General features: G+C 40.1%; 1 protein-coding gene across 4 annotated transcripts in view; it reads right to left on the reverse strand.

Moving 5' to 3' along the window:
- Nucleotides 1–20477, reverse strand: part of BRD8 (bromodomain containing 8) — a 47878-nt gene that overhangs the window by 15115 nt on the left and 12286 nt on the right. For 2 of the 4 annotated variants that reach the window (XM_070738809.1, XM_070738808.1), the window contains 13 exons: nucleotides 20053–20197; nucleotides 19272–19481; nucleotides 18531–18829; nucleotides 17605–18069; nucleotides 16931–17024; nucleotides 16777–16823; nucleotides 11734–11939; nucleotides 11285–11377; nucleotides 10308–10376; nucleotides 9911–10088; nucleotides 9514–9618; nucleotides 9203–9247; nucleotides 5824–6189 (listed from right to left, as the gene is read on the reverse strand). In XM_070738809.1, coding sequence (XP_070594910.1) covers nucleotides 6130–6189; nucleotides 9203–9247; nucleotides 9514–9618; nucleotides 9911–10088; nucleotides 10308–10376; nucleotides 11285–11377; nucleotides 11734–11939; nucleotides 16777–16823; nucleotides 16931–17024; nucleotides 17605–18069; nucleotides 18531–18829; nucleotides 19272–19481; nucleotides 20053–20197 — 2016 coding nt within the window. In that variant the 3' untranslated portion in view covers nucleotides 5824–6129. Of the gene's footprint in view, nucleotides 1–5823; nucleotides 6190–9202; nucleotides 9248–9513; nucleotides 9619–9910; nucleotides 10089–10307; nucleotides 10377–11284; nucleotides 11378–11733; nucleotides 11940–16776; nucleotides 16824–16930; nucleotides 17025–17604; nucleotides 18070–18530; nucleotides 18830–19271; nucleotides 19482–20052; nucleotides 20198–20477 lie in introns of those variants that run through there. The other 2 variants (XM_070738811.1, XM_070738807.1) reach the window with 2 other exon arrangements.

A 20477-nucleotide genomic window follows, 5' to 3' on the forward strand; every position in this document is an offset into this window, starting at 1 on the left:
ACAGGTAGTCCTCAACTTACAATTGAGCCCAATGTTTCTATTACTAAGCGAGACAGTTTTTAAGTGAATCCTGTCCCCATTTTTATTACATTTCTTGCTACAGGTGTTAAGTGAGTCATTGCAGTTGTTATCTTAATAACATGGTTGTTAAGTGAACCTGGCTTTCCCCCATGACTTTGCTTGTCAGGTTTCAAAAGGGGAATCAAATGACCCCAGGACAGTGCAACCATTATAAATATGTAGCATTGGTGTGTACATATAAGTGAATTCGAAAAATTGGAATATCATGCAAAAGTTGATTTATTTCAGTAATGCAACATAAAGGGTGAAACATGATATATAAGAGAGACTCATTACATGCAAGGCAAGATAGTTCAAGCTGTGATTTGTCATCATTGTGATGATTATGGGGTACAGCTCATGTAAACCCCAAATCCACAATATCAGAAAATTAGAATATTACATGCGATCAATAAAACAAGGATTGTACATAGAACAAAACCAGACCCCTGAAATGTATAAGCATACATATGTACTCGGTACTTGGTTTGGGCCCCTTTTGCAGCAATTACTGACTCAATGTGGCATGGTGTGGAAGCCTGTGGCACTGCTGAGGTGTTGTGGAAGATCAGGATACTTCAATAGTGGCCTTCAGCTCTTCTGTATTGTTCGGTCTGTCTCTCATCTCCCACAACCGCTTTTGCTTCCAGTTCGCAGAACCAAGCTGAACCAGGAGCAACTGGTCATAAGTCACTTTTTTCAAGGCTGTTGTATCTTTGAATGGTCCCTAAATGAACTGTTGTAAACCAGGAACTACCCATACTCTATTTTATATTTTCTTTACTGTTAATTGCCCAAAATCATTGAGATTCATGATCTCATGTATGCTTTAAATACGTATATCTGTACACATTCATGTTTCAAATATATAATATTCCACGACAGCCATATAGAAAAGCTGAAACCTGGAAGAAAGCCATTTGTTAATAGTGAGGCTTGAGATCAATGCATTTCAAAGAAAGATTAAGATGAGAATTGTCATTATTTCCCTAATAACAATTATTCCTTTTCATGAAAAAAACTCTGTGGCCTTTGTCTTATTACCCTCAGATATAATGATCTACATGGGTTGCATCAATATTCTTGGAAAATAAAAATGAAGGAGTTCAATGCTTTATTTGTAAATGTGCCTCAACATACTCACACACTGAAAGAAACAAGGAAAAATAAATTGGGACAATAGACAAAACTATAGGTGCTAACAAGGATGGTAGGGGTAAACTTTGCTAGTGGGCTTCTAGCTAAATTGATACTTTTGTCATTAACTATATCCACCATGAGGAATATGGTCTTTCGAGACTGAAGGATGCCAATGCATGGCGGGCATTTTCCGACTACAGGTAGTCCTCAACTTACAACTAGAATTGAGCCCAAAATTTATGTTTGCTAAGTGAAACATTCATTTACGTGAGTTTGCTCCATCTTACAACTTTTCTTGCCATAGTGAATAGTGAATCACTGCATTTATTAAGTTAGTAAAATGGCTGTTGGGTTGAGTCTGGCTTCCCCATTGCAAACAGTGAGCATATGATCCTAGGACATTCCAACTGTCATAAATATGAAGCAAGCATCTGAATTTTGATCATGTGACCATGGGGATGCTGCAACGTGTGACCAATGGTCCTAAGTCACTTTTTTCAGTGCTGTTGTAACTTTGAGTGTTCACTAAATGAACTGTCGTAAATCAACAACTGCCTATATTTTGCAGATAGTCTCAGGTCAGCAAAAGAATAAAATAATCTTTTACCCTTTCCTTGTTTATCCCACCAATACACTGAATATATTTATTGAAGGAGGCTGGATTGGACGATGAAGAGTGTGGTTTTAAAACTGGAAGCATCAGTAATCAGTACTGTGCTGATGACCCTATTCAAAATGCAAGTTTAGCAATGAAGATCAAAGAACGCAATGAAAAAGAGGTCTAAACCTCAATATAAAAATGGCTACAAACAATAAGAGATACAACAATCACCATTAAAACTGACCATGAACTATTTGAAGTGGTAGACCCTTACCCAGTATTTTATGATCCAATTATCAACAAAAGGCGATTGGCAAACAAGGAAAATGCTGCAAACTAATACTTGAGAGGACAACAATGAAGACCTCGGAAAAGATGCTCTGATGCACCTGTAGCTGTGATATAAGAATTATGCAAGTTGACAGATTTCCCTGATACTCTCTGGAAGCAACAATTGGAGTTTTGAAGAAGACAGGAATAGTGTGGGCATGTTTAAATTTTAGTATTGGAGAAAACTCCTGAGAACATCAAGGACAGTCAAAAAAACCAAATGGATAATAGAATAAATCAATCCAGAAGTGACCAGGCTCAAACAAATGTATTTTGGATATATTATATATAGATGTAGATTTCTGAAAAATCTATAATCCTGGGAAAGATGGAAGGAAACAGATGATGATGAAGCAGAAGCATGGCAGATAAGATCTGACTGTCGCAAGGATGGGTATGCCGATATTTGAAGAACCAGGATAAAGAGATTGTCATTTATACTGTCACTAAGAATCTACGACTTGATACACATAATCAATTTGCATTCAAGAGTATATATATATTCTTGATGTTCCTTCAATATACCTGTGATGTTCCTTCAATATACCAGGGTGATTCAACACAAAAAAGTGTGTAACCCTTCCCTGGTACAGAGTTGAAGGGATTGGATACTGTAGCCTAGAGGTTAATTCTCTGCCTTACAAGGCAAAGGTTGCAAGTTTTTCCCATAGGAATCAATGTAAAAGCAAATGATGCATGCAAACCCATTAGGAAAGAAATAAAATCTCGGAATTTGGGTGGGAGGAGGAGGAGGAAGAAGAGGAGAAGGAGAGTCGCTGCTAAAGGAAGAAGGTGAAGTGAGGTGAATCAAAAAAATCCAAAACTTTAAGGCTTTAAAAAAGGAAGGGGGACTCTGAGGCGGCGAGGCTGCTGCTGCTGCTACCTGCAGCCTCTTCCTTCCCATGCTGAAGGACTCCCCTCTCCTTTCGCTCGCTTGCTTTGTAACCAGCGCCTTTCCTTCACTGTGGTGACTCCTCAGCTGCCCAGAGCGAAGGGAGCATTTCTGACGTTTATTCTCTGTCCAAGTGCCCAGAGAAAGGAAAATGTTCTGCTCGCTCTGAACTGCCAAAGCCTCCTTATGTGTCACTGAAAGGTAGTGATTTCTGACAGTCTCAAAATAGGTGAACAGTGCAGTCAGGCGGTAGGGAAAGCAAGTAGGATGCTTGGCTGCATAGCTAGAGGTATAACAAGCAGGAAGAGGGAGATTATGATCCCGCTATATAGAATGCTGGTGAGACCACATTTGGAATACTGTGTTCAGTTCTGGAGACCTCACCTACAAAAAGATATTGACAAAATTGAACAGGTCCAAAGACGGGCTACAAGAATGGTGGAAGGTCTTAAGCATAAAACGTATCAGGAAAGACTTAATGAACTCAATCTGTATAGTCTGGAGGACAGAAGGAAAAGGGGGGACATGATTGAAACATTTAAATATATTAAAGGGTTAAATAAGGTCCAGGAGGGAAGTGTTTTTAAAAGGAAAGTGAACACAAGAACAAGGGGACACAATCTGAAGTTAGTTGGGGGAAAGATCAAAAGCAACATGAGAAAATATTATTTTACTGAAAGAGTAGTAGATCCTTGGAACAAACTTCCAGCAGACGTGGTAGATAAATCCACAGTAACTGAATTTAAACATGCCTGGGATAAAAATATATCCATCCTAAGATAAAATACAGAAAATAGTATAAGGGCAGACTAGATGGACCAGGAGGTCTTTTTCTGCCGTCAGACTTCTATGTTTCTATGTTTCCTCTGGCAGCCCAGAAAAGCCCGAGATGGCTGGGATTAAAGGGGGAATGGCAGGAAATTGGCCGGGTCTTTGTGCCGCTCTCAAATTTCTTGGGAAATTTTTCCGGGCTTGGATTCTTAAATAGAGGCAAAAAAATCTTGAACACCCGGTTCTTATCTAGAAATCTTCTTAAGTAGAGGCGTTCTTAAGTAGAGGTACCACTCTCTATATATGTATGTATGTATGTATGTATATACATATATATAATTATATAACATTCAATAGATTTCTACCACATAATGGCTGGTCCTGAAACTTGGTTTCGTTAGGTATGTGTCCAAGGACACATGAAACTCCAGTGAGTAAAAGCTGAACTGTATTTTCAGCTTGATTTAGCGTGCAGATAACAATGTCCTAATTGTGGTGTCTATATAATACATAGACTCAAATACTATGCAACTATTTAAAATAATATTGCCATTAATGTTACTCAATTCATTCAATGAACATATAGTGGTCAATAGCTTTTACCAGCAGCAGTCAATTAAATGCACAATGTACTTGCAGATAGTTATTTCTACATAAAGAACATTTCTATTCTAAGAAGTTGAAAGAACTGTCTGTTTACTCCTTCCTTGTTTTGCTCAATTGATGCAAAAGAGCTTAATACCAGGAATATGGAACTATTTATGTGTAAAACGTGGGCGTCACCATTCAATTAAGCAAAACTGGAAAAGATGCAAAAGATTAGAATGAAGTTAATATCAGTCAGAAGGCATAATACGGTATGGGGCATGATTCAATCTTATTTAGCATGGATATTCTTTTAAGAAAAAAATGTCAACAGTTCCACAAAGCAGATTAAAAATATTCCTGCTTTATAGCAAGCTTATAGCAAAAGAATGATCCCTTGGCCTCTATGCTGTTGACATTTTTTTGTTGTTAGAGAAGTTTGCCACTTGAGCCCATGTCCTACCTAAACGTCCCGGAAATGTTTGTGTGGCTACTAAAAGACTGATTGCAAGATCATGTTCAGTTGATCTTTATCTTATCTGGTCTGGCTTACATTTGACAACTGCAACAAAAGTTAGAAGGCTGGGGCTGGCGAGACAGACCCAACAAACTGAGAAACCTGGCGCATTATGGAGATAACATCAATCAAGCTTTCTTCTCAGACTGTTTTATGATTCAGAGATATGAAACAGATGTTCAAGCAGCACAGGATTGAGTGATTTTAAAATATACAGCAGCATTAAAACACGCAGTCACAGCCCGAAACCTTAACTTCCTTGAGACAGGAAGAACAGTTATTGTGCACTACAATATTACATTGTTGTTTTTTTATTTCTTGAATTTTGTGATTGTCCAGATAACTGAGTTTGCTGAACAGCATTAACAATTGAATACATTTTCAACTGAACATCTGAAGTTTTAATGCTGTTGTGTTTTGGACTGTACTACTGCCATACCCAGTTGAAGGGAAACATTTATTTATATCCAGCCTTTGTTATTTTCACAAATAGCTTAAGGCAGCAAACATATCCAACACACCATCCTCGTCCTATTTTCCCCACAGCAATAACCGTCTGAGGTGGGTTTGACTGAAAGAAGATGACTGGCCCAAGGTCACCCAACTGACTTTCATGATTAAGGAAGGATTTGATTTTTTGCTTTTTAGCCTAGTGCCTTAACCAAACTGGCTCTGTGTAATTTAACATTTCCAAGTTTTTATGACAGAAGCCAAGTTGCCTGCAATCACATCTTTTTTCTTCATTATGAAATGTGACTGATTTGTGCTATTACTTGCCAAGGATGAGGCATCATTATGAATTGCTGCTACAAGAAAAATGTATGATTACATTCAGAAGCCAAAAATAATAGGGAAATGAATGTCTACGATGATCTTCTGGCCTGAAAGTAGTAAAGTACAAAAATGAAAGTAGCCAGCATGCCATGCTATACTTGATTCTCTACAATTTATTATACACATTTACAATCCACAAATACATAAAAAAAATCTGTACACATCACATTACAATACATACTAGCCACCAGTTGCTAGCTAATCAGAACACTCACAGGACCTGATTACAACTGCCTTAGAACAGGCAGAGGACTGTTCTCCTGGGCCTGGGATATTCCCAGTTACCCATTCCAGGACAACACACACTAATACACATGGCCATCAGGAGCCCGTGCCTCATTCAGAATCAGGAGAATTCTCATTCAGATGCCAAAGCCTGGGGTGTCTCCTGATTTTGCGTCATTTCTTCATCTTCATGTCTGCTTCAATGGCACAACGGCGTCCTCTAGTTCCCCCATCCTATTAAAAATGCAAAGGAAAAGGGAAAACACTGTTACTTGAAGGACTTGCGCAAAGGCTTGGTTGCTATCTGTGTTTAGCAGGAAAGACTCAGCACCTAGTCTGACAATACTGCTTTCCTTCCTATAACACAGAGCATTCTTTTCTGGAGTGGAATTGTGGGGTTTCTATGTCAGCTCAGGAGCAAATGGGGGAAATATCTATTGTGGCATGTTTGGGGACGATTGGAAATTATGCTTATTATTTTTCTTACATTTGAACAACATGTTCTCATTTCTGCAAGTGGACAGAAGGGATGTTGTCTAACATACCTGATCAACTGCTGCTCTTTACAGAAGATCTCTTCCAGATGCAATACCCTGGCACTATTTTCCCTAGCATCTCCTCACAGCGGCTCTCCATGAATGTAGGGCAATCAGATAGCTTACTTCCATTTGCTGCCCTCTCCATCTGGCTGCCTGTCCTCATGTTTCTGTCTTAATAGATAAGTATTAGAAATATCCTCAACCCTATTCTTTTGGCTGGAGGATGAACCTGTCAAAATGTATTTTTGGCGTATTGAGAGACAATGATGCCCTGATTACCCATGAAAGGAACAAACAAACCACTGTATTTTAGTTTTGATATTTATATATGCTATACATCTCAGAAATTTAGTTCTCACGAGTCAGACTCTTAGAATTGAAAGGAGGCAGTGAAACCAATATCTTATTTGGCACAAAATTCAAATTAAAGTATCTATAGTAGATAGCCACGGTTTGCTGGAATACATCCAGTAATGATTAGCCCACCATCTCTTTTGCTAACTGTTTTATTGTCAAATTACTTTTACTGTTCCCCCCCCTAATTTTAGTCAGAATCCATGTTTAAGCCCATTTTATTAAACTTAATCGATTTTAATTTGGTTTTAGTGTAGCATGTTGTGAAAATCCAAAAAATGGTGATTAATTAAAAAAAATAGGTTTAGGAAAGTATCTAAATCACGCCACTATGTGGTTGAAGGACTGCAATGATGGAATACCAACTTTGAAAGCAAAAACCCTTAATGAAACAGGTATGGTTGGAGAGGAATAAATTTCCTCTCTGTAAAGGGAAGCAAGTTAAAGTATATTTACATGTTTTTCATTTTTTAAATATGTGAGGAATAAATCTATTCAATACAACAAATAAATGTTTATCGTATTTTCTTTTACATATAACAAAATTAAAAATAAATGACTGTAAAAATGATACATGATATCAGCGCAACTTCAAATATCAACAATGTATTCCAACTGTAGCCATGAAAATTTATCTATTGGGTTCTGTTATTGCTTTTAGGCTTTGCTATGGTTATGTTATACTGCATTTTTACATCACTTATTTAAAGTTTAAGTTTTTCCAAAAACACTATATTCTGAAGCTCTTGAACATTTAAACAAAGAAATATATTGCCACCTAATTATAATTGAAAAATTAGTCAATATGTAAAAATTAGTTTTCAACTATTCAGCTAGGCAAATATAGTTAGAACACCACAATATGCAAGGTAAAGATCATTCATCAAACAGGTACATGCATATCATCTACACACATTACTTTTTTCCAGACTGGATATATCAAGACATAATCCATAAAGCAAGGTTAGCAAAACCTTGCAACTGGTGGTGAGTTGCTGCCAGTTTGAACCACTTTGCCTGTACCCGTGGCAGAAATTTGCACCAGTGCGCCAAACTGGCAGCGATGGCCAGCTATCCAGGCCCCCGAACCAGTTCTCTGGTCGCCGCTGCTGGCAAAACATGCACTTCGGTTGCAATGCAAACCCGTAGGGAAGGCAAGTAGAGCCCACCCCTGCTTGCAACAGTATGCAATGAATGAATGAATAAAAAAAAAACATACACAAGTTTCACAAGAAACACTGTTCTAATGGGAAGTAAGGCTGAAACAGATAGCACTTACAATCTGTAGGAATAATTATTAGGCAGAGAAACTGAAACTGAACACAATAACAGACTACAACATAAAACCTTGGATCTTTTAACAAAGTATGATTTTTAGAGCACAACTAGCATTCTACTTGCCGTTTTTAAAAAATAAAATATTTATTTACACAAATTACCTTCATTTTCAAATTATAGTCATGTTTGAAAACATTTAAAAAGTACTATTGCATCATACAATTCAGGTATTTTCTTGCTAAGAATTGAATTAATGAGTTCTGTTTTATATTTAATTTGTCAACTGTTTGTTTAAAAAGATCAGGGCTACTTTTATCTGCCATTCTCTTTTTAACAACAGCCTTACAGAGGAGTTAGGTTAAAATTTAATGATTGATTTAAAATTATCCAAAGCATTACATAATTAACTCGGGTTTGAACAGATATTCTCCTGCTACGGATTCAACTAAAACTTCAGCATTTATCCTCAATTCTTTAGAACTTTCTGAAATATATAATTGGCTCCCTCTGGAATTCCCTGTCCAGACAAAATCGGCTCCATCCAAACTTTAACAAAGTTTGCTTTTTTAAATTATTCTAGTCAAATTATTTATGTTCATGGAAGATTAATAATTCGACTGGAATGATTCCATATTAAAATATTTGTATTAATCTTTGCTGACCACTTAAATGTTTTGTTGCAGGTTTATTGTACTATTAAATCTATAAAAATACCAAATATCCTGTAAAGAACAACAATGTAAAGCGCCGCAGATCAAAATATTATTAAGTTGCATTCATTTTATTTATTTTCAATAACCCACTTTGCCTTTTCAAAATGCTAAAGACAAACTACATGCAAACTACCATATCTAATACAAAACTATAAATGTAAAGCATAGCAGGGTCTTCCACCCAAAACTGACAAAAGCATCTATATCTATTTTACAATTAAAACACTTTAAAGCAGAACTGATAGTTTCTTAGATTTCAGTAACAAAAGAGCTAGAATTTTCCTAACATTTTAGGAAGGCCTCTATCATGTATTCAATGTTCCCAATTTTATTGTAATTGTGATTGTTAAGTACTGTACTTACAAAGAGAGAAAGAAGAAATGCTGGGGATCCCATGGGGCCATTGTCCTATTAAGAAACAAATAGAAGAAGTAAATGAATTTGACAAGTATGAATACAAAATATCTAAGCTCCTAATTGTAAGGATAGTCACTGTTTCATATATTTTATATTCAGAGCCAGGAATCTCCAATTTATAGGATACTTATTAGACAGGAAAGTCTTAATAATTTAAATATCAAAACACCAGTTTAGTGGTTTCAAAAGCTGCTTTAAATCCTCCCACGCCCATGATAATATTAAAGTCAAGATTCATACATTCTTATTGGTCCTACCTTCTCCGAAGCATCTTGTTTCCGAGTAGAATCTCGTCCACGGAGACTTTTTGCACTGATTCCAGACTCATTCGTCTGCATGATCAACTGAGTGGCTAGAAATTGCTAAAGAAAAAAAAAAAAAAAGACCATTGCACAGTATGAATTAGAATTCAGAATGAATAGAAAGTTTTATTCTTCCTCTTACCAAGATAGTAAGAATAGCATCGTAATATTGGAAACTATTAGCTTGTTTTTAACCCTATATTCTTCTTACTTGCTTTGAAATAGTCTTCTATTCTATGCCAGGGAGACATTAACAATGCCAGAAAAAACAGGCCACTCCCCTAAAAACATTAACATCTCCCATGCCAAATCAGAATGTTGTTCAATGGAGACATTAACTTTGGGCCTTTACCTGGATCTGCTCTAAGACATCTCGCTGCATTTCCACAGCCATGTGATAAACATCATGATCAGAGCTATTGTACATGACAGCGTTTTGGAACATCAGCATAATATCTCGTTGGAACTCTGCTGTGGTTCTGATCAACCCATTCTCAATATTTTTTTTAATTGTTGACAAATCCATTGGCCTGCAAAAGAATCAAGCTTAAAATTAAATGCTTTAAAAATAACACATTATGAGTAGGCTCCAAGCATCAGAGTATCACTTAAATTAATTGTGTTCTTATGTTTTCCTCTATTATTTTATTGTTAGACTGAATGGGCCCCAGGGCAGACTATAAAAGCAATAGCAAGCTGAGGACTAGCACTGATAGGTGGCTCAATATGAATATAAAACAAATACTAACCTCTGTACAATACTATGGTAGCCTGGAGCAATATCATCAGTCACGGGCTGTAAGAAGACATTGGCATATCTGTTGAAAGAAGATATATTAGTCCCAAGAAATATTAGTCTGAAAATAGACATATTAGTCCCAAGGCAATAAACATAATTATTTATTTGTATCTCACCTTTATTATCTTTACAAATAACTCAAGAAGGTAAACATATCCAGCACACCTTCCTCCTCCTGTTTTCCCCACAAAAGCAACCCAGGCAGTGAGGTGAGTTGGGTAAAGAGAGTGACTGGTCCAAGGTCAACCAGTTGGCTTTCATGGCCACCTGAAGAAGCTTGGCAAACTTTTCTAATATACAGTACTACCCATTTATTTGCTCAATATACCATATAACGAAGAAAAATGGCAGCCCGAAAGTCTGTGAAATTAATTCCAGAAAAAAAATACAGAAGTGCACATTTGCACCAGGTGATACAATACAATATAGCAAAGCTGTACTATATAGTAGCAAGCATGCAAAAGGCAAGTAGATGTGGCTCCATGAAGAAAAGGTGCTAACCTCTGAACACCAGATATGCACTGCTTTTGAAAGCTTCTGCCAAAATTAATTCATTTCATGCATTTTCTAATGTAGCTCTACTTGCCTGATAAGAACATTTCGGTAAAGAAATTATTAAAGTAAAAAATGGACTTTGGGGGCTTCAGAGACTGCCAGACTATATGCTAAAGGCTCCTATCGGTATGGCTAAGTCTAGACTTCAGGGTTTTTAAAAAACATTTTAATAATAAAAATAAATTCACTCTCTCTATATAAAATATTTGATAACCGTTGCAAATGGCAAGTATGCAATTAAGAGGTTCTTTCCACCCCATCCTCCTGCACAACGACATAAGCTTTTTTTCAAGATGACGCCTGTTATGACATACAAATTCCTATTTCTATTTTCCCAGAGAACCGAGGCAAGTTCCAAGGCTGCTGATTTACCTGTGATTAGCAGCTGCTCTCCAAACCAGCATAATAGCTTTCTTCCAGATTTTCTGTGCCTGAATAGCCTCCTGATCCTCACTGCAAACAGAGCTAGAGCAAGACAGGAAAAGCCATTCTTCAGAAAAGGATACAAGCGCTTTACTTCCTGAAGTAAAGCACATAAAGAAGGATCTAGTAATTAATTCTGACCCACAGTGGGAATCCCCATCTCTTTTACATTTTCCTGCAAAAAAAAAAGGATGGCTGCTCTCCTAGAAGCTGGAGTCTAATCATGAGGCTCCACTAGAAATCAGCAACTCATTAGACCATATTCTAAATTAGGCAGGTTGCAATTAATACACACTACAGACTATGGTACAAAGGGACAAAACTATTATCTAGCTTTCAGCCAGCTGGAGTTTGCATTAGGGTATCTACTAAGTAGCTGGAGATTGATTGATACTCACAACTGTGAGGAGGCAGGGCTGCTGGGGATGGAATCAGCCAGCGTGTGAGACTGCAAAGGTGCATTATGGATACTGAAGCCATCGTCACTCTCACTCACAGGGGGCTCATTGTCCATTTCTGAGAGGTATCCCTCACCCTGATCTTCCTCTTTGGGCTCCTCCAAACTGGCAGCCTCGCTGGCACCATCCTCCTCATCCTCTTCACCCTGAGCATCCCGAAATACAGGATTAAAAGACTAGCAAGCCAACCCAGCCAAGATGCAGCTCCCAACAACAGCACTTGCAACAGCCTCCAAAGATGATGGTTGCAGGGAAAGCAAAAGCTATATGCAGAAACACCCCCTCTTATGGCATAATGAATATCGTCTTACCTGAATGGTCCTTCTATATGCTCTGCAGGAGTGTCCAAGCATGGGTTAATTTCTTGTGTTAGCCAGGGAGAGAGTAAGAAATATCTGGCCATGTCTCCTCCTTGGCCCCGAACCAGTTGTTTTACGAGGACATAGACGTAGGTAGTTAAATAGATATCCAATGTTCATAGCCTGGACCAGAATGGCCACAGGGTGAGTTGGACACTCCTGCAGCACACCTAGAAAGAACATTAAGGTAAAGCAGCATTCATTCTCCTGTGCGCCGTTTGGCGTGTCCAAGCATAGGATGTCCTCAAGCATAAGTCTCAAGGGTAGGAAGAGATCTGGTCCAGGGTTCCTGAGGTGGAATGAATTCTCTGTAGAACTCTCCTACCAAATGAAGCTTCTGCCAAAGCAAAGTAATCAAGTTTATAGTGCATAATAAATGGTGATGGAGTTGTCCAGGTTGCCGCCCTGCAAAGGTCCTCAATGGATGTCTGTGTGGCCCATGCGTAGAAGTGGCTGCACTTTGCGTAGAATGGGCAGTAATGTGGCCTGGCAAAGGAACAGCTTTGATTTCATAAGTCTGCGATACATGCTTTAGCCAGTGGCCTACAGTAGAAAGTGAGACTTTCTGACCCATCGATGTTGGTTGAAATAACAGATAAGGATTCAGATCTGTGAAAAATGGCTGTTTGTTTGATATATCTACAGACAGCCATTCTGACATCTAATGCATGCCACAGTTTCTCCCTAGAATAGGCCAGATTTGGGCAGAAATCCGGAAGAATAAGTTCTTGAGTCCTATGAAATAAGGAATTAACTTTCTGAAGAAAGGATGGGTCCAATCACAAAATCACTCTATCAGAATGAAAGATGCACAATTCAGGAAGACAACCATAAAGGTTTGCAACAGCTCAAATGGTTGTCCAGTCAGGGCCTGCAAGACCAAAGTGAGGTCCCAGGATGGATAACAGTGTACCATTGGTGGTTTCAGATTAACTGCTCCCTTGAGGAAACTACAAACCTAGGATGCAGAGACAAGGACTGAAGACCTTCAAAGACCAAAACAGTTGACAATGCTGCTGACTGCCTACGAAGGGTGTTGGGTGTAGGGCCCTGTTCAACCCTTCTTGTAGAAAACTCAAAACCTGTGGTACTGATGCTGAAGTTTGAATGTTATCATGAGCATTGAAGAAATGACAAAATGCCGATCAGGTAGCATTATATAGCTGATTGGTGGGTGCCCTCCTGGAAGCCCGAATGGTACTGATCACTACTCCCGTAAACTTATCCTTTCTCAGGATGTCCCTTTCAAGGGCCATATAGTGAGTTGTAACCACTGGGAATCTGAATGGAGCACTGCTCCCTGGCTGAGAGATATCCTGTAGTCTGGGAAGCTCCAAGGACTGGAAACTGACCAGATCCGCATACCAAGGGTAATAGGACCAATGTGGGGTGACAAGGAGCACCTCTTCTTTCTCTGGCAGTAACTTCTCTATTACTCTTGGAATGATCGGGAGAGGAGGAAAGGCATACATAGTCCCTGTGGCCACAAGCCGTGAACAATGTTGACCCCTTCTGCCCCTGGCACTGTGAATCTGAAGAACCTGGGGAAAGTAGGTGTTGAATGGATGGGCAAACAGGTCCACCACCGATCGACCGAATCTCTGGGACAGATCCTTGAACAGATTTGGGTGCAGGCGCCACTCTGAGTGATCTATTGTGGTTCCGCTGAGCCAATCCGTATGAAGATTTGCTCTCCCGGAGATGTTTTCTGCCTTGATGGAACGGATGTGGTACTCCATCCAAAAGGTCATCTTTGTCTCCTGTATGAGACTATTGGACTGAGTGCCCCCCTAGCGACAGAAGTGAGCCCGGGAGATCACATTGTCGGTTAGAATTAAGATGTGCTGGTCTACCACTAGATGTTTGAAGTGTTGTAGAGTGAGACGAACTGCTTTCAGCTCTGATCAATTGATATTGTTTGTCAAGTCCAATGCACTCCAATGCTCTTGAGCCATTAGGGACTTTTCCCTACTTACGAAGAAGTAGGTTTTGATCTACTTTGTCGAATACTTTGGTTTCCAGTTGCTCCTGGGTCAGGAATACCTCACAAGACTGTATGTTGATTACTGCCTTGAGATGAAGAAGGCTGGTGGTTGGGACCAGATAATTTTTGTTCACAGAGAACCCATGGTCTTGTAAGGCCCTGATGGTGACCCAAAGATGTTTCTGAGCCTGCAGAGGCAAGGATGACTGGATGATGATCTCGTCCAGATATCATTGGGCCTTATTGGCCTCACCCTGAGGGAGGCCATCACTGATGCTAACATCTTGGTGCAGGTGTGAGGGGCGGACGAGAGGCCAAACGGCATGGCCTTGCATTGATAATGCATCCATGCAATCCAGAACCTTAGGAACCTTCTGTGCTATGATCAAATGGGCACATGAATGAAGGCCACTTTTAAATCTATGGATGTCAGTTAATTTTCTGGTCTGATGCAACTGAGGATTGATTTCAAAGACTGCATCTTGAATTTTTTGTATGCCAAATGAAGGTTGCGTAGTTTTAAATCTAAATTGGCTCTCACCCACAAACTCTTGGAAACTGGAGTAAAACCCTCCACCTTCCTGCCCTGAGTGTACCGTCTCTATGGTGGCTATATCAAACAGATGCTGGATTTCGATTTCCATGGGACGACTTTTGGCCTGATTGGTGGATACTGGACACCAAATAAATCGTCTTGGTGGAATGGTGGTGAACTCTAAAGTAAGACGTAGACTTACTATCTGAAGCACCCAGGAATCTGATGTATTAACCTCCTACTAGTGGTTGAATCAATTTAGCCGATCAACAATAGGGGTGCCGGTGTGGGGAGTCATTTGAACCTGCAAAAGGGCAAGTTACCAGATCCTTGAAATGTTTTCCTGTTCTGGAAGTACTGTCTGCCTCTATCTCTACCCCCTGACCTGTCCATGGGGCGATATGACCCGGATAGGCGGGTTGTTGATTTTGGAAACCACTAGGACCTGGGTCCTGGCAAACTGGCTGTCTCCTGAAATAAGATGTCATACGATGATCTGTCCGTCTGCAAATGGAAGGCAAACCTTCCTCTTGTCCCCGCTAGAATAGGATCCAATGATTCACCAAAAAGATTGCCCCCTTTAAAGGGTGCAACAGCCAAGCGCCATTTAGGCTTCATATCAGTTTGCCAGTGGCAAAGCCACAACAGCCTGCAGGATGTGACATTGGCCGCAATAGCTCTAGAAACAAATTTTGCAGCACTGAGTGTCACATGTGCAGAGAATTCAGGTAATTGGTCCTATCAGGTCTCCAAATGACCAGAGGCTCTAAATTCAAACTCCATGCTGCACTCTTTAAGCCATGTGAGTGGGAAACCCGACTCACTGATGGCCAGCTCTTTCAATGGCAGGCGCCTTTCCGGAACCCCGGACAAGCACCCCCAAATGTAATAAGAGCCCAAACATATTCAACACAGTGAAGGCGGTGAACACTCGAAAGCAATACCTGCCCTCCATATAACAGTAATACCAATCTCAGGGTGGCAGGGAGGCTTCCCACGCACACACACCTTCCTAGAGAAATAAAAATTACCGTATTTTTCGCTCTATAAGACGCACCTGCTGATAAGACGCACCTAGATTTTAGAGGATTGGCAGGAGCAGGCCGAGCAGAAGCGCCCCCGCCCCGCGCCGGAGAAGTCGCCCCTCCGAGCCCGACGTTCTGCTTCTGCTCGGCCTGCTCCTGCCAATCCGCGGGCGAGGAAGAGGTCGGCGGCGGCTGCTGTCCGGGGCGAAGGCGCTTTTTGGGCTTGCGCCTCCCCCCCCTCCCTGCCTGCCTCTTCGCTCCATAAGACGCGGCTGATTTTTCATCCTACTTTGGGAGGAAAAAAACTGCGTCTTATGGAGCGAAAAATACGGTAATAGATCCAAAGGAAATTTCTGCCTGTTATCCAAAATTGAGTAGAGGAATATATTTTGTGTTCTTCTTGGCTCGACTGAGTAAAACAATTGGCTCAGTGGGGACAAAGAAGGAGGCGGGACCAGATATTCTTACTCAGTCCCTGGCTAACAGACAAGAAGTTAACCCATGCTTGAACATGCAAAGCAGAGCACAGGAGAACATGCTTAGAACATGCTAACATCTTCCCCATCTAAACTGTACTATCTGAATATGGACCGAGGGCGTTTTAAAAACCAGGACCTTCTCGGCAGTGGCATCACCATCAAGCAAAATTCAGCAATTCCTTTAGATTAATAGTAAACAGTACTTTTCCCACACCTGTTTGCAGCTACTGAGGTTTTGTTTCTCTTTGGTTTTAGTTATGTTATTTTTCATGTTTAATTATAGACATACTGCTGCCTTTTTGTTTTTACCTGTCTGATTGTAATTTTGATGTATCTAATACAAATAATTATTCAGGAGGACCTTGGCTAAAAAAAGAGCACAAAAAAATAAACTCCTAACTTTAGCAAAGCTGTAACTGAACCCACCACTAAATTCCCCCATCTTCCCTTTCCCATTGTTTCCATAAAAGTTAATTAATCCCATCAGGATGAGTTGGAATGGGATTCTGTAGTTAAGTCTGGCTTTTTTGCCTATAGATCAGTTGCAAAACAAAGAATGGCTGTTTTCATCCTGTACATATGCAAAGAGTAAATAAAATACCTTCAGCTGGTTTTCAAAAAGAGCTTGAGCTTCATTTTTCATTGATTCTGAGAAGAAAATAACAATAGGTGAAATGCTCATAACTTTAAATGACATTCTCCACTAGATCCACATAGGTTGCCCTTCCTGCTTCCCATCTATCCAATGTAGTTACCTGACAGCTCATATTTGTGGTGGGTATCAGCCTGTGAGGAATCCTCACTTGCACTTGGAGCATGTGGAGAGGAAGTCTCCTCATCAGGTGGAAGCTAGAAAGAAGAGAAAGATTTTTGTTGTTGTTGGGTAGGACAATGAAAGCAGGCCGGGAGGCTGAAGTGACAGAATCTCAACTGGACAGCTGCATGTATGCATATCCAGACAGGGGGCTCCTTGAAGACCTAATCAGAGCTCTGGGTGGGGTGTAATCTTGCAAGGGGAAGAAAGGTAGTATAAGATATTGGGAATTGCCTTCTAGTTGCTGGGAATCTCGGGCTTCATTTATGAAGCAGCGAGGGACATTTCTGGACGTGACTGAACAGGGACATTTGCAGCAGACTTCAACAAGAGAAGAGAGCTCGGGACAATTTTAAAAATACTGAAGCTGGGACATTGTCACTTCTAGATAGTTCTGGTTAATAAACAATGACACATTATGTAAAATAATAACTGATAACAAATGTTTTATATTGGGTTTAACATTCAAGATTGAATTGTAATGTCTTGGCACCAGAACAATATAGTGCCAAATTTAGCCAAAATGTTAAATGGAACCAAACTCAATACTTAGGCTACCCTTTCCATTTCTTACTTACAAATTCTGAATTACCCATAGCTTCTTTATCGATTTACCTCTGCTTTCACACTGCCACGATCCATGTCATCTTTTGTTGATTCTACATCCATATCAGAGCCTGTCAAACCAACCATTGTTGTCTCTTCATCTTCACATATATGGCCCCTCAATTCAGAAGCTTCACTTGTTCTAGCTGCTAGTACAGCGGCTTCTTCGGAGCCCAAACGTACCTGCCCTTGTTCAGCAGGCTCAGTTTTTATGTCTGCTCCCAAATCTCCAAGGCTCATCAGATCTCGGATCCCTTTTGCTTCCAATTCCTCACAGTCCGGTCTTTCTTGCTTTATTGTTACTGTCATTTGGGGCATCTGGCTCTGCTTCTCGTGCTCCTGTTGGATTGGATGCTCCCGCTGGAGTGGGTGCTCCCAAGGACTGGTCAGAGACTGAGGATCCTCAATTTCTTCACAGAAAGATAAGGCAGCCTCTACCGCTGCTACATCCAAGACTTCAGGATGATCATCCACCTTTCCAAACAAGAACATAAGAAGCAGAAATAAGATCATTTGTACAATAGAGAGGTAACCGGGACTGCAGGGGTTCAGTCCCAACTGTTCTACATGCCAGAATGTAGTGATGGTATGGATGGAAATTCTTTTGCCACTTTCCCATAAATCAGACATACTATTTTAATTTTTTTATTATTATTACAGATAGATAACTATGTAAATCAGTGGCATTTGGATTGTAAAAGATTATAACAAATGCAAGGAATTTAAAGTAAATTATTTCTATTTTTAGCTGTGATTACTAAATCTCTGGGCCTATATTCTTCATCAGTCAAAGAATTTAATATATTTGAGCTGAAACTATCTGTTGTAGTAGTTAATATAACGAGGGAAAGTAAACTAGGCAAATGCCTTTTCAATGAAACAAATTTTGACTTGTTAGAAACTACGACTAAAACCTCAGGCCTCTGGATAATTACCTTGTCCTCAATTATAGCTATGATGTCCCCAACAGTTTCAAAATCAAGTTCTTCCCCAGTGTAGGAAGGCTCTTCTCCTGGGTAGGAAACAGCAATATCCATCTTCTCAGCCAGATCCAGGTCTTCTTTGCTATCCATGTGGTCTTTGGAAGTCCCTACTGCACCAGATGCCCCAGAGCTTAGGCAGTCTTTCTTGATGGAATCAATGATCATGGAAATTTCACTGCTATCCATTGATACTGTCACAGTATGAGGATCAGGCACTGCCTCCATGGAAACACAGGTGTTGGGCTGATTCACTGGACAAGAGTGACAAGTCAAGTGAAAGCCTGGCAGCTGCAGCAACCAGCAATGTGGGTCAGATCAAGGCATCAAAAAAGCATTCCACAGCCCTGCATGAAGGCACATGCAGGCTGGTACCACTTTCCTCTCCCCTCCCCCACCAAGTTTCTGAAATCAAAAGAGCTACTTCTTAGCAAAGCCTAGTTCTAGTCCCACTGCAGTACTTTACCATAACCCTTTCTTTCACCTGCTCTAAATCAAACTCACGAGAACCTTTTCTTAACAGCCTCGAGCCAATCATTTGCTCTTTAATTAGCATGATGCTGCTGAAGTCCAGCCATCTATCACTCTGCCATTAAATTTAGATGCCCACAGCCCACATTCATACAGCCCTTCCTCTAAATCAAGGGAAACAGTCTTCTGTTAGGTACTGAGTGGCATATGAGTGCAAGGACGCACCTGTCGCTACACTTTCTGGAGTTGCAGCAGATGGCACAGCAGATGGCGTTTGTAGCGTGGGCACCATGACTATGGTGGCCTGTGACACGGACTCTATAGGGGGAGGCAGGAGTTTGGCTGGAGGTTCACTGGCAACAGCAGAAAAGGAAGCAAGCGATGTGGTGAATTGGGCTGGACCAGCTTCTAAAAGGCGGGAAAGAGTAGGAGCACCTAACAAAGTAGGAAGACAGGCACATTTAGCCACAAGCAACAGCTATAGAAGACTACAAAGCAAGCAATTCCTGTACTTAACCCACAATAGTTCATGCCACAACACTAACATACAACACCTTTTACAAAATGGCTACAGGCAACTATGCTGTAAGTCACCTATTAGAATCTCAAAACATATGCAAACCAGGTTGTGTAGCATGCTTTCAAGTGGGCGTTAATACAATAGTGGGAAAATGCAATCCATGTTTTGCACCAAAGGGCTCTACTTCATTTTTTTTACATCAAATTATAAACAAATAGCATTTAACTTATAAAGATATACAGAATTTATCATCTCAATCTCTCCCTCGCTCCTCCACTCCCTCCCTCCTCCCTTTCTCTCTCTCTCTCTCTCTCTCTTGGGAAAGCAAAAACTATATCATACTGAATGTATTGAAATCTACAGACCAAGCAACAGAAGGATCAAATATTTTTACAATGATCATGTCTCCCAAGAACCTAACCTATGCAGTGTTACATTTACAGGTTTTAAACAGTATATAAAATAGTGTAAAACAACATGCACTACCTGAAGCAGCAGGATTTGCAGGAATATTGGTAGAAGGAGACTGCATTTCCCCACCATGTAATACTGGAAGAACCCCTCCCACTTCCAGGAGGAGACCAGAGCTGCTTGGATGACCAGCAACAACAGACAGCTCACCCTCTGCCACCTGCCAAAACACATCATATTCTAAAGATCAACACAAAGAAGATATAACTTTCTGTAAAGTAACAAAGTCTCACCCAGGTGCAATATGTTGCATTGCAATAAAACCTTTTAAGGCTGAAGCTTTCTTGCCTTTGTAGGGATAAAGAAATCTAAATGATTTAGTTGCAGCATGCAAAAGTCCACTAAGGACAAAGAGAAGGGAAATTTTAAAAAATACAGTATCTATCTAAACAAAGTTTTTATCTTGAGCTGGATTTAAATACAGTTCTTTGGAGTGAACA

Source organism: Erythrolamprus reginae, chromosome 2 (assembly GCF_031021105.1).
Source record: "Erythrolamprus reginae isolate rEryReg1 chromosome 2, rEryReg1.hap1, whole genome shotgun sequence".
NCBI classification, from domain to species: domain Eukaryota; kingdom Metazoa; phylum Chordata; class Lepidosauria; order Squamata; family Dipsadidae; genus Erythrolamprus; species Erythrolamprus reginae.